This window comes from Cynocephalus volans, chromosome 17 (assembly GCF_027409185.1).
Source record: "Cynocephalus volans isolate mCynVol1 chromosome 17, mCynVol1.pri, whole genome shotgun sequence".
NCBI lineage: Eukaryota > Metazoa > Chordata > Mammalia > Dermoptera > Cynocephalidae > Cynocephalus > Cynocephalus volans.
The window spans coordinates 23,796,547-23,811,111 of record NC_084476.1 but is presented as its reverse complement, the minus strand read 5'-3'; the positions used below and the strand labels follow the sequence as shown (position 1 = coordinate 23,811,111).

At 39.7% G+C, this 14,565-nt stretch overlaps 1 protein-coding gene across 1 annotated transcript; it reads right to left on the bottom strand.

The window, feature by feature from the left end:
- Nucleotides 1–735: 735 nt before the first annotated feature.
- On the bottom strand, nt 736–13,845 carry ZFP37 (ZFP37 zinc finger protein). The gene is made up of 4 exons (XM_063082226.1): nt 13,786–13,845; nt 8,124–8,250; nt 7,680–7,814; nt 736–3,083 (listed from the first exon to the last, which is right to left on the bottom strand). The coding sequence occupies exons 2-4, from the start codon at nt 8,221–8,223 to the stop codon at nt 1,534–1,536; spliced, it is 1,785 nt and encodes a 594-aa protein (XP_062938296.1). The 5' UTR covers nt 8,224–8,250; nt 13,786–13,845; the 3' UTR covers nt 736–1,533.
- Nucleotides 13,846–14,565: the final 720 nt, after the last annotated feature.

Here is a 14,565-nt window from a genome sequence, read left to right as displayed (position 1 = left end):
TACATATACTTAATATTTATTAAAATATTAATACAATAGTTTACAAAACCATTTTTTGTACTATGTTTTTAGTGTAACAACTTAAATTTTAAAACAGTTCAGGTGTATTTTTTATCTGCGACTCAGGAGTAAAAAAAAAAATCTAGGCATGCAATGGCAAATAAGTCTTCTGTGCAAATGCAAATTGATTTACATTACCTTCAGCAGTGCATGCTTAAGAATGATCCTGAAGCCAACTCTGGGTTCACTCAAAAACAGTGAAGTGATCCATTAACAATGTCTGCTATTGGGGAAGAACAGGGAGTGGTAACATTTGGTGCAATACATTTGAAATCTCCGATGTTGTGTTTGCATATTAGTGCTTTGAATATGATATAAAATGAAGTAATTGTTCAGAAATTCACTTTCATTCACCTGCAATCACAATTCATCTGCAGTCTTTAAAAAATGGCAGGTAGAAGAAACACAGTGCTGTTAAATTTGTAATTCATTATGTTAATGAAAGAACTTGTGTTTGATAAGAAGTCTTTGTGATTCAATATCAAGTTTAATGCCATATACCTCAGATTCATTGTCATTCATGAATAAGCATAGAAACTTTACTTTGTTAAACCACATTGTGTACAAGGCTCAGTAACAATCTTAAACAGTCATGATTTCTGCATAGTAAAGGTATTTTAATTATAAAAATAATACATGTACAAAATTCAAACAGTATACAATAAAAAGGAGGTCTCTCTCTCACCCCAAACCCCAATCCTGTACTCCTGTGGCCAATGGCAACCACTATTAAGGGTTTTCCGTATTTTTTCAAACAAATTCTATTCACATGCAAATATATGTCTATACACATACATAGAAACACACACACAGAAAGACAGAGGTGAACACACAAACTCTTTTGTACACAAATAGAAAAATATTATATACATGGTTAAGCAAACTTTTTTACACTTAACAATATATCTTAGACATCATTCCTGACCAGTACATTTGTATCCTCAGCTGCTTTCTTTCATTTTCTCTCAATTTTTTGATAACACTTTTTATATAAATAACAACTCCTATATAAAGTTTTCTGCTGAGTGATAATATTGAAGAGAAGGCTTATACAAATGGCCACACTCATTTATACAAGGCAATAAACAGATTTGCAAATTCAATTCTAATAATATGTGGTGCTTAAGTACACAACACCCAAACAACTCAGGAATTGTCAGCATATGTAACTTACTCCTCCATTCCTCTGGTTATTCAATTTATTCACAGTTTTTTAATGCTTTCTGTTTCAGTCTGAACATGTAGATAATTTATAACAATTGAGTATTTTTAAAACTATTTTCTATAAAAGTTTCGGTATCAAGTTTAAACTCTTGTTTCCATCCATCGCTTCCATGTAAAGATCCATTTTCAAATTCTCTCATGTGCAACAAGGTGCAATTTCTTGCTAAAGGCTTTCTAACATTCTTTAAATTCAGAATATTTCTAAGGTTAAACAGAACCTTCAGTTCAGTTAGATTTCTCACATTCATGTCACTCATGAGATTTCTCTTCTGAATGAGTTTTCACATGTTTGGTAAGGGATGCATTTTGTTTAAAGGTTTTTCCACATTCATTACATTCATAGGGTTTCTCTCCAGTGTGGGATCTCTGATGGATAACAAGTTGAGACTTTGCATTGAAGGCTTTTCCACATTCATTACATTCATAGGGCTTCTCCCCAGTGTGAGTTCTCTGATGTACAATGAGGTGTGACTTTTGGCTAAAGGCTTTCCCACATTCGTTACATTCATAGGGTTTCTCTCCAGTATGAACTCTTTGATGTTGAGTAAGGCCTTCAATTTGTTTAAAGGCTTTCCCACATTGATGACATGCAAAGGGACTTTCACCTGTATGAGTTCTCATATGGTAAGTAAGAGATGAGCTATGTCCAAAGGCTTTTCCACATTCATTACATTTGTAAGGTTTCTCCTTAGTATGAGTTCTTTGATGTATAATGAGGTGTGACTTCTTGCTGAAAGCTTTCCCACATTCATTACATTCAAAGGGTTTCTCACCTGTATGAATTTTCATATGTTTAGTAAGGGATGAACTATACTTAAAGGCTTTTCCACATTCATTACATTCATATGGTATTTCACCTGTATGAGTTCTAACATGTTCAGTAAGAGATGAGTTATATCTAAAGGATTTTCCACATTCCTTACATTCATAGGGCTTCTCACCTGTATGAGATCTCACATGTTGAATAAGGTTTGAGCTGTGTCTGAAGGTTTTCCCACATTCAGTACATTCATAGGGCTTTTCTCCAGTATGAATTCTTAGATGGTCAGTGAGGGCATGTTTATGACCATGGGCTTTGCCACACTGAATACATTCATAAGGTTTTTCTCCAGTGTGAGTTCTTTGATGTACAACAAGGTGTGACTTTTGGCTAAAGGCTATCCCACATTCATTACATTCATATGGTTTCTCCCCAGTATGAATTCTCTGATGGTCAATAAGTCCTTGTTTATGGCTGAGAACCTTTCCGCACTGATCACATTCATAGGGTTTCACACAAGCTTGAGTTTTGTCATGCTTACTAGAAGAACTATGGCTAGATGATTTCTCATGTTTCTCTCCAATTTGAATTTTGTCCTGCTTAGTATGGGATGAGCTATGACAACGTAATTTCTTAGGTTTCTTGCCAGTTTGAGTTTTGTCACACTTATCAGATGAGCTATGGTTGGATAATTTTTCATGTTTCTTTCCAGTTTGATTTTTGTCTTTCCTTGTATCAGATAAGGTATGGCTAAATAATTTCCTGTGTTCTTTAGCTACATCAGGTTTCTTTTTTGCACAGTTTCTTACATGACCATGTATGTCCAGATTCTGTTTCAAACTCTTTCCATGTGAATCAAATTTAAGAAGGCTTTTTGTTGAAGGGCTGTGTTTTGTACTCATGCTATTTCTTTTCCCCATTGAACCACTCTCACTGCCTTTCTTCTTAGTCAGAGGTTTCCTCTTGAATGCAACCTCCCTAAGGAGTTTGTTCTGAGATTCCTGGTTATTCTCTAGCTGGTCATCATCTAGCTTGACTTCTAAAATGGAATTTAATGAGACATTCTTGTAAATTTTTGCACTCTCATATTTTGGAACAAAACTTGTAAAGAAATGCCCTAGGTGGGAATGAATCTTTATTCAACCCTAGTATCCCAACGTGAAAGAAATATCAAAGGTAAATGTCCCTATCCTTTTGAACTTGAAAAGGAGAATGCTATAGTAAAAAAAGAGAAAGGTAATTGACAATAGTGATTAGAAACAGCTTTGGGTACTTAAAAATATGACCTAGAGGGCTGGCTCCATGGCTCACTCGGGAGAGTGCGGCACTGGTAGTGCCGAGGCCATGGGTTTGGATCCTATGTGGGGATGGCCAGTGCGCTCACTGGCTGAGTGTGGTGCGGACAACACCGTGCCAAGGGTTGTGATCCCCTTACCAGTCCAAAAAAAATAAAAAAAATTATGACCTAGAAACCAGGGATAGAAGATGAAAAAAACACCAGAAGTACTAAAAAGGGAGTAGGTGAAGTTAAAAGAGCTTGTGATTGTAGTTGACGCTTTTTGAGGTCTCTTTTCAACCCTAGCTGCCCAGCTCTGATAGTTTCCAACCTACCCATAGTATTTGGGTAGCCTGTACTATATTACTCAACTTTCCAATTGAAGTCACAGTTGGAGACACATCTGGCTCAAACCAAGATGTCCAATAAGATTCTTCCTCCTAAAACTTCAAACTCTAGTTAGTTTCCACTTGGTGTTTAAATTTAAAAATGATATTGGGTAGGTACTAGTAAAGTTATATTTTCCCTCTCTAAACACCAAGCTCATCAGAACAAAGAATAAAGCATACATACAGAGAATCAGAGATGTGAGATTGTGGGTCCTCAAAGAGACTACATAATTTCAATTCCCAATGGCTTCTGAGTTTCTGGTTCTAGTCCCTTGTGAGGTCTGGCTGAAGTATCTGCCCTAAGGTTACAAGAGATATACCCATGTCCTTATTGTAAATTCTTCTATTTACTTAGGCTAGCTAAAGTAAACTTTTGTTATTGTACCTGAGAGAGCCAGAATAGAGAGCATAAGGTGAGTCCATCAAAGAGTACTGAAGAGCTAATAGGTGACTGAGAATAGCAGGAAAGGGTATTCCATTGCTGACCAAAATAACAATGACATTTCTCTACTGAAAAACAGAAAAAAAAAAAAACCCTACAGTTTCTCTGAGTTCCCTGATGCTTTTATCAAATGATAAAAATCACAGTAATTAGCTTGGCAAACAAACCTTACACCATCTGGATTTACAGTGTACACACACATTTGTTTTCTAACAGTTTGCCATGGAGTACACCTTTATCCTTGTCATGTCATTCTAATTGCCAATTATAAATTTTAAGTGTATTCCCAGCTCTAAGTGGTTACTCAAATTCTGTCCTCCATTCATTATACAATTATACTTGTACATTTTGAGATGTCTTCTTAACCCCTGCTTCCCTTCTCTGAGACCACTACCCACCTTGACAGATGTAAGCAGCCTCATTTTTACTAAATGATCCAACTTCTGGTTGAAAACAATTGATCAGACAGTGGTAAACACCAAGCCCCAGCTAGTCCAATAAAATTCTTTCTCCTAAGAATTTGGAATTGAAACTAAAAGACTTCTGTTACCTAGGCATCGATACTACATGTATAAAAACCTATGAACTTTATAGCTAGGGCCGCCATTTGGGGGTGGCCTTTTTCAGCTATATGCGTGGAAAAGCAAATAAAGCTTCAGAGTGAGAATTAGGCAGACTCAGAGAAGCAGACATAAGAGTTCCCATAACCTCAGAAAGAAAGAGATACAAAGTGAGTAGTCCCCATGGTGGTAAAGGAACATGACATGGAGAAAATGGAAACAGAATTCAAACAGAAGAGTTATGGTATTTGAATAGACAGCCAAGAGATCCTATTACTTTTATGGAAGGCATCTAAGAGATTAGCTCCCATGGAGTAGATCAGTTTTTGGAAGAACAGATACAGTAGGGAGCGTAGAGAAGTGGAGTTGCTGGCTGCTTTTTCATTTAGAAAATTTTAAGTGATGTAATACCCTGGGAGAAATTGTGTAACAGGACATTTAAGGTAGCACGACAAGGCTGCATCTTCCAATGGCCAAGGATGAGGGAGAAGACTGGGCAAATTTCCTGCTGGGAAGAAAGGGATCAAAACTCAAACCTCTCCTCTTGACGTGTAACATTATAAGAACCTCTAACAATGGTGAATTAGCCTGGTCCCAACTGACATCTGCCCGCAGGAAAAGATATAGAGCCCAACAAGAGAAACTTACCATAAGGGAAAGGAGGAGAACCTGAACTAGTGAACTGGTACAATAACACAATAATACTAGGGGAGAGTTGGGTCTTGCAGAGCATTTGATTAAAGCTGGAAGATTTCTCTGAATTTGAGACAATAACTAAAACATGAATTTTAAGCTAAAACAACTATAACCTCAGAAACTTAAATATAGAGCTCACTAGGCCCAGAAAATCCCTGGAGGGAATAGAACAGCCCTTCCTTGAGGAACTACCAAGTACTTTGTAAGAACCTGAACAAAGAAGAGAGTCACCGTAGCAATGACAAAGATGTATTGAACAACTTAGGATTATTTTTCAGTTGTAACACCAAGTATCAGCAAAAAAGTAAGGATAGCCAAAACTGGAGCTGCTAATGGATGGATCAGAAACTCCATGAGGTCTGATGTCATTTGAAGGACTGGTCCCTCTGGTCTCAGGAAATTCATGGGCTATTGGACAATTCAGGGTCAGAGGAAACTTAAAAAAATATGGCTGACATTCTGCTAATATGGGAACTGTAGCGATGTAAATAATAACAAAATATTTTAATGTTTGGTGGTAACATCTAAGATGAACTAGAAAAAAATGATTCAATAAATCTATCAAAGAAGTGGGACAATTTAGGTATGAGATAATCCAAACCTGATTTGTGTGATATCAGTAAGAATTGAGAAGAAAAAATTAAAAAGTAGGAATTGAGGAGAGGATAATAACTCCACGGGGGACAGGCCCAAAAAATCGGAGTAGACCTTGATAAAAATAGAGAAGGTGAAAGGAACATCCAATTTAGAAAGAAAGACAAAGCTTTCAATTTCTGACACCCTAAGAAGGAGCTGTCCTGTAAGCAGAGTAGATATGAGTGTAAGAATTGGAGATGTCCATTTGGAAGTCAGCAGTGTGAATAAATAGCTGGTACTTGCTTAATGGATGATCTCTTTAAGGAAAATACAATAGGAAAAAACAAAAACAAAAACCAGTAGAAATACAATAGAGGAAAAAAAACCCTTAGGGACACCTGAATAAAGTGAGAAGGAAGAGAAGCTGGTGAGTCCATGGTAAAGAAGCTCTTAGAGACACAGGATAAGATATGATTTAAGTTGTACAATTCTAACTAGTTCTGCAAGAACTTCAGGCTAATCAAAACTATTAAAGTATGCACTGGAAGGTAAGCGGTGGTAACTTTAAAGTCAGAAATTTAGATACAGGCATGAATTTTGTGGAATTTGACTGCAGGGGTTGAGGAGTAAATGGAAATAATGATGTGTTATAGACCGTAAGTATAGAGCATTTCACAGCGAAAGGAGGGAAATGGAAAGAAATTAGGGACAGAAACATCCTGCCAAGAGACTTGGAAAGAGGATGAATCTAAGGAGAAAATTAGATACCCTGGGGTCAGTCTTGAAGTTTGGATGGAGGAAGGGAGAAAAACTGAGGATATTAGGAAAAGGGAGGATAATTTTAAAAAGCATCATTTTAGACAAGGTAAGCAGGAATGAGATTAAGAGAATAGCTAAGACTATTAAACCTTGCTCCTTCTAAAAGTTGAGAAATGGAGCATATGGATAAGAGAAGGAGCTATATGGGGGGGTCAGGTAAGCATCTGAGGGGCTTCTTTACCAAAGGTCTGGAGCCCTGGTTTTCCTACCACAACCTGAGTTGTATTATTGTTCCCTGTGGAAGGATTATACCTCCCAGTCCCTCCCAAATGCATGCCCATTGGAATTGTACCCCTCCCTGGGGAAAGATTATACATTCCTACCCTATTGAACTCAGGAATGACCAGGTAGCTTGCTCTGACCGATAAAAAGTGAGCCAAAAGAAACATCTACAATTTCTAAGCATTCACACTTTTTACCCTGTGCCATGAGACTAGAATTTGCCAAATGGGGAATGCTCTTTCAGTGCAGGTCCCCAAATGAAGATAAAATAGAATAGGGCTGCAGCTTGAGCAAGAAATATCTTTCTTCCTGTAAGTCACTAAGATTTATGGGTCATTCTTTATTGGAGCAACACTAGTCTAAGCTGACTGATACAAGTGATATAACCAAACTCCCACAAGTAACACTCACTCACCACTCTAGTGAATCCCACATGAGAACCCTCTTGTGGACAGGTTCATAGAAAGAAGAGATATTAGAACCTCCAAGGTTAGAGACTGTGGAGTTTGAACTCTTCTCCCCCCAGGAGATTCTGATATTTTTCTACTGCTATTTCCTGGTTAAGAAAGAAGGATCTGGGATCTTTAAGAAACACTTAAGAATAAATTTTTCTTTGAAGAATTCCAAAGTTACTACCAATAAACTAGGAACTTACTTCCATTGGCTCCTATTTGCTTGGGACTTTTTATTTTACTTGGATGACCTTGACTGGGTCTTTTTCCCTTCCCCAACCATGGCTCTTCCCCTTTTTCCAACTTGGTAATCATATCCGGTTTGGAAGCTTGATGCCCTGTTCATGAGAAATGGTATAAATTGACTGTTAGAACAATAACCACCACAGAAACAATGCCCCAACATTTGCGCTTCTGGGCCTTTTAAAGCTAAAGAATACATGGCTTCTGAAGTTACACAATGCGGATGCCCATATACCTCACCCAAATAGACCCTCCAGCTTGGAGGCAGCGGCATAAGTATCCTGTCTAGTATCCCAAAGGGATTAAAACTCTTACCTGTAAAAATCAAGACCAGACTTATCAAGGACTTCAGAGAGAAGGTATCAAAGTGAACACATCTGGAATTCTGAAGGAATTGTCCTTACCTATTGAGGCTAGGTTGCTGTAGTTCTCCAGCATCACATCCTTGTACAGGTTCCTCTGGGTGGGATCCAACTGCTCCCATTCCTTCTGAGTAAAGGCCATAGTGACATCTTTGAATGTTACTGATCCCTGTAATAGCATATTCCTGTTCAATTTAATGTTATCCACATTCGGTAAATGATTTGGACAAAATAATGATTTGTTCTTACCTTGACCACTCACTGTTGGTCATGATGTTATATAGGATACCTATTCTCTACCCAATTTTGCACTTTTTTGAAAAACAAAAACCATATTAAGAAACGTCCCTATTGTAAATTTCTTTGATAAAATCATACAAATGTCAGACAGAAACGCAGTTTACCAAAAACAAACAAAACAAAACAAAAAACAAACAAACAAACCCCACCAGAAACAGAATCAGTCTTTATCTTTTCTCTATAACCATGGATGCTAAAAGGCTATGGAGCAGTATTTGTAGTTTATAGAGTTCTGAGGTAGAAGAATAGAGACCCTTGATTTTTATAACCAGTCAGGAAATCATTTATGTTTGGCAGCAAAAGTAAGATATTTTAGGCATGTAAGGATGCAGAAAGTATATACCTATGTACTTTAGAAATAAAGAAGGAGAAAGGGAGGGAGAAACAGAAAGGAGAGGGAAAAAAGGAAAAGGAGGAGAAAAAAGAATGATTTTTAGAAGAAGGAAAACTGAATCAGAATAAAGATTTCAAGATTGGGAGAGACTTAATAATATACAAGAGAAAACAATGAATAATAAAACCAATAAAATGTCTAGTTAAATCTAAGTAAGTTGATAACATGCTTGTGCAACTGTTATTAAAGTATTCTTAAAATCAAGAGGTATAAAGTAAGAAAAGTAAGCAGGAATATAACTGGGAGGAGTTTGGAGTAAGGGAGAAATTAAAGCATGTTAAAGTTCTCCTCTTATTGGCAGGTAGGAGGAGAATGATACAACTATTGGAGAATTTTGATACTAATAAATATACATTCAAACATGTTTCACATTTAAAAATAATCCCTTACCCCCACATAACACAAATCAATTACCTGCATATATCACCAATCTCTAACCCCACAGACCTCCAGTCACTGACTCCTAATAACGCCCCCATCACTGATTGTCACTGGCCTTCCAAACTCTGAGCCAGTATAGCCCTCCCTAATCACTAAGCCTGTAATTCCAAAATGACTGACTCCAACAAACTTTCCAATCACTAACAGCAACAGATCTCCCCAGTCACTTGGTCCCACAGATGATCCAATCACATATGCCCATAGGTTTCTCAATCATTATTACACATAGGACATATGAATCTGTCTCCCATATGACCCCAAATCCCTCCTCCTACCAATCCCCAATCAGTGTCACTATCAGAACTCTCAAACAGTTGCCTTTACAGAAGCCCTAATCACTGTCAACAAACTCCACTACACCCTCTACCTCTTTAGCCAGTCCCTTCACCGGGCTTGCTTTAACTGAATTCTGTCTTCTGAGGATCCTGCTTCCTTACGGTAGTCTCAAGTGGAGGTTGTTTGTCTTTTCTTTTTCCCCAATGACTCATGTACTTCAGGGTCTGAAGATGAGGTAAATGATTATTTTCAACCATTTCTCATTCTTCCTTCAAAACCCATAGCTTGTTTAGCGTGTCGCCAGACTTTAATCCATTAGTCCTTCTTGTTTCAGTGATTTGCTAGAACTCACAGGACTGAGCATAAGTTGTATTCATACCTATGATTTATTACAGCAAAAGGATACAAAGCAAAATCAGTTAATCAGAATGGGAAGCAGCCCAGAGGAAACTGGACACAAGCATCTACAAGTACGTTCCTAGCACAGTGTTATAACACCAGTGTCAAAGGTTCGGATCCCTGTACTAGCCAGCCACCAAAAAATTTTTTTAATTTAAAAAATAAATAAAAGTACTCTCCCATGAAGTCACATAGGACATGTTTAATTCCTCCAGAAATGAGTTGTGACAACACATGTGAAATGTTGTCTACCAGGGAAGCACATTAGAGATTCAGTCCCAAGGTTTTTACTGGGGGCTGGTCATGTAGGGACTCTGCTTGCATGTACAAAAATTACAGAGTCCCAGAAGGAAAACGAGTGTTCAGCATAATCCACATCGTTTATATACTTTTGGCAAAGGGAGCCAGTCTTATCAGTTCTGGGAATGGTAGGAATCCTCCTGAAATCTAATTTCCTGGATGCCAGCCAAAGGTCAACCTTGCAAGCAGGCCTGTCTAAGGATAGCATTTTTAGGCTGCTATGTTAACTCTTCCCTGCAGTCATCCTGTCTCTTTCACTGAAAACTTTAGCAGCAGCTTCCTCTTTGCCACAGCTCCTGCCAACATTTTGCACTTCCTGTATATGAATGTAGAAGAGCCATTCAACACCCTGGCCTCTCTCTTCCCTGATGCCAATAATCTTTTCTTCTACTGAAATACAGCCACCTACTCATCACCCATCCATACCTTGTACCTTGCCCTCACTATACCACTTCCAGAATCACTGCTTAGGACATCCTACTCTCTGACCATCATTTCCTATCCTGCCAGCTCACTCTTTTAGTACTTTTACTTCAGTAATTCTCCAGAGTCATTGAGCCATCTGATCCATTGATCCTAACCACTTTTTTACAATCTTCCACCCCCACAAAGTCTTACGTTCTTTCTTGTTTAGATTCCCTGTTCTAACACCATACACACTCCATTGAAAATTTTAAAGCTTTGACTTTCTCTCCCATCTTCTCCTCCACTGTACTCACCTACCAAAGCTTCAACCTTGGGTAAACACAACTCTCCTCTTAATCTCTGCCTGCAACTTTGCAGCTGAACATTGCAGGAGAAAAATCAAACAACTGTTCTGACTGGACTCACTTCACATTTATAATACATATCTCAAACAGGCATCCAATATTGTCAGCAATCCTACTACTTATCCCTAGAAAATTTACATTTCCTCTTCTCAGTATGATTACTTCAAACCTTCTCCTCTTTCTCTCTGAAATCTATAACATCGACAACTTTCCCACTCTCAGCTGAAAAATTTGCCTTATACTCCAAAAAGAAAATAAATGCAAGTGGATAAGAATTACCTTGCCTTGTTACCAACAATTCTACCAACCTGTTTCCAAACCCATACATAATATACTTTCCCTTCTGTTAAAATGGAAGAAGTCTTTCTTCCTTCTCTCACCTAAGGCCAGTTTCTTCATTTGTGCTCTCAATCCCAGCCCCAGCTGCCTTCCCAAGGACTTCACTCCTGCAATTACCTCTTTCTCTTTTATACTCTATTTCTCCCTGTCTTCTGGATCATTCCCATTGACATACAAAGTTGCCTTAATATCATTCATCTGAAGAAAGCCCTCTCTTGATTTCATGTTCCATCCGATAAGCACTGTATATACTTGCTGTTTCCACTTCATTACCTCCCATACTTTCAACTCACACCAAGGATTTTATCTCTGTCACTCTACTGAAAGAGCTCTAATCCATCAAAATAACCATTGAGCTACATCGGGGAAAGGCAAATTCTCTGTAGTCATACTTTGAGACTCGCAAGAGTGTATGACATAATTGATTACTGCCATTGTCTTAAGATCTTTCTTCTCTATGCCTCTTTGACACTACACTTGCAGCTTTCCTCCTACCTCAGTGACCACCTCTCACTCTCCTTCTGGTTTTTGCTTTTTACCAAACCTCTAAATGTCACAACGACCCAGGCCTCTGTCCTTGGCCATCTTCTTTTCCCTATCTGCCTTCTTTCTGTAGGTGATCTCAGTCAATCTTATGGCCTCAAATACCATCTTTATGCTGATGCCTTTCAAATACTATTCCCTAACGCAGACCTCTGCTAAGTTTCAAATTCAAATATCGAATGGCTACTCAACATCTCTAGTTGGATGTGTCATGGACATCTTGACATGGCCAAAATGGAACCACTGTCATCACCCTGGATCCCCTTTCCATCCCCCAAATCTGTTATTCTCCAACCCTACCCTTTCTCAGAAAATTGAATCACCATCCATCCAGTTCCTCAGGCCAAAAGTCTAGTTGTAAATCTTGAGTCTTCTCTCATGTCCCATATCAATTCATCAGTAAGTCCTATTGGCTTATCTCTAGATGTATTCTGAATCTGATTTCCTTTTATTTTTAGAATAGGGCTACAACCCTATTCTAAATCATCATCATCTTTTGCCTTTTACCATTGCAGTAAACTCCTAAATGACTTCTTTCCTACTCTTGCTCCTCTGCAGTCCATCTTCCACAGAGTAGCCATGGTGATCTTTATAAAGTATCAATCAGATCAGATTACTCCCCTGCTTAAACTCAATGATTTCTCACTGCAACTAGAATAAAATCCAAATCCTTACTCTAGCCAATAAGATCCTGCATGATCTGGTACCTTCACACTAATCTTCCATGTTTCTTAAGCATATCAAGTTCACTTCTACCTCAAAGCCTTTGCAGTTTATGTTCCTTCTTCCTGGAACATTCTTTCTTCAGATCTCTTATGGCCACCTCCTTATTATCATTTATACCTCAACTCAATTGTCATTTCCTCAGAAAGGCTTTCCATGACTAACCTGGCTAAAGTCACACAGTCTCTACCCTCACTCACTCTCTACCACATTATCCTCTTTTACTTTCTTCATAGCACTGATTAGTGCCTGGTATTATCTCATTTGTTTATATTTTTATTGTCTCTTTCTTATTTCTAGAATGTAAAGACATTGAGGGAGGGACTCTGGCTCTATTTCCTGGTATATCCCCAGCACTTAAAACACTTCCTGGCATAAAATAGGCGCTCATCTTACATTCTGTCTATTCCTACAAGTTTCCAATCACTGACACTCAAACATTCCTCAATCACTAACCTTCACAAACTTCCCCCAGTTATGGAACCCTGTAAGTTCCCAATTACCATTCTCTACAAAAGAATCCTTAACCTCCACAGACCTCCAATTACTGACTCCTACAGAATGCTCAATTACTAAACCCTGCGATCCTCCCAGCCCTTGACCCCTTCAGGTTCCTAGTCACAGAATCATAGAAGACCTTTAATCATTAATTCCTACTAATCACCTCATCACTGAAAGCACTGTTGACTCCTGGACCTAATCACTGACTGCAGAGAACCCCAAACACCCTTTCTCCCTAGAGACATAGAAATCATCTACCATCTCCAGAGACACCTCAACGTTGGCTCCCCACACTCCACCAACCACTATCTCTCAAAGATACTGCTAATCAGACTTCCACAAACAACACCATCACTGACCCTCACAGATACTCCCAAATCCCAACACTGCCCTCTTTGACAATCCCTTCTCGAACCACCACAGGCCCCTGTTATCGCTGGCTCCCACAGACCTTCCCAATCTCTGACACATCATGAAGTCCCCATTTTTGATCCCCATAGCTTTCCAAACCCTGACCTTTCAGGGACTGCCACTGGTGTCCCCCACACTCCTCTCCCCCTCCCTTTGTCTCCACAGGTCCCTCAAAACACTGATTTCCTAAAATTGTAGCAATCACTGACCCCACAGACCCCCACCCCAATCACTACCCCACAGATCTCTCAGAACACTAACCTCCCCCAAAACCCTCTAGCGTCGACTCCACCAATTTCCAAATTACCTGTCTTCACAGACTACAGTAACCCTCCAGTCACCGACCCCCAATTAGAGCATCTGTGGCCGGCAAACTCCCCGTCCCATCACCGTCCTCACCGCGGCGCTGGCCCCGGGCGTGGGCAGAGCAATCTCCAGTGGACGCCCGGCCTCTTCGGCAGTATCCGAAATCCTCCTCAGGTTCACGGTCTCTGGCTTTGTTAGGATCTGGTCGCAACCGGAGGCTGTCATGGCGATCACCCGGAGAGCGGCCGCAGCCGGTCCCGCAGCTGCGATGGCGGCGCCCCCTGTGGAATCGCCCGCGGGCGCGGCCATCTTGGCAAAGACCCCGCCGTACAGCGGAGACGCGGGGGCCTCTGGGACTGGCTCGGGAGGCAGAGCGGGGCGAGGGGGTTACTTGGAGGGTCCTGGAGTGGTGAGATGGGAGCGGGCGGGAACCCTGCTGAGTTAGTCCGGTGCCTTCCTGTACGTGGATGTAGAAGAGCCATTCAACACCCTGGCCGCTTTCTTCCCTGATGCAGGGAGGCTCTAGGCCCGACACCCCACCCTCGGCACTCCGAGATTTCACTGCAAGAAGACTGCTTGCAGAATTTGCAATCAGTGCAGCCAGCTGCCGGAAACCCGGAAATCGCAATGCCTTGTGCGGACTTCAGAGAGCTAGAATAAGAGAAACTGGAGGTAGAAAGGAAAAATGCCCGATCGGGCAGACAATTTTTTTATAGAGAGGACATTAATATTTGAGATATATGATAAATCCTTTAATTTATGGTGTAAGAACGATAAGAAA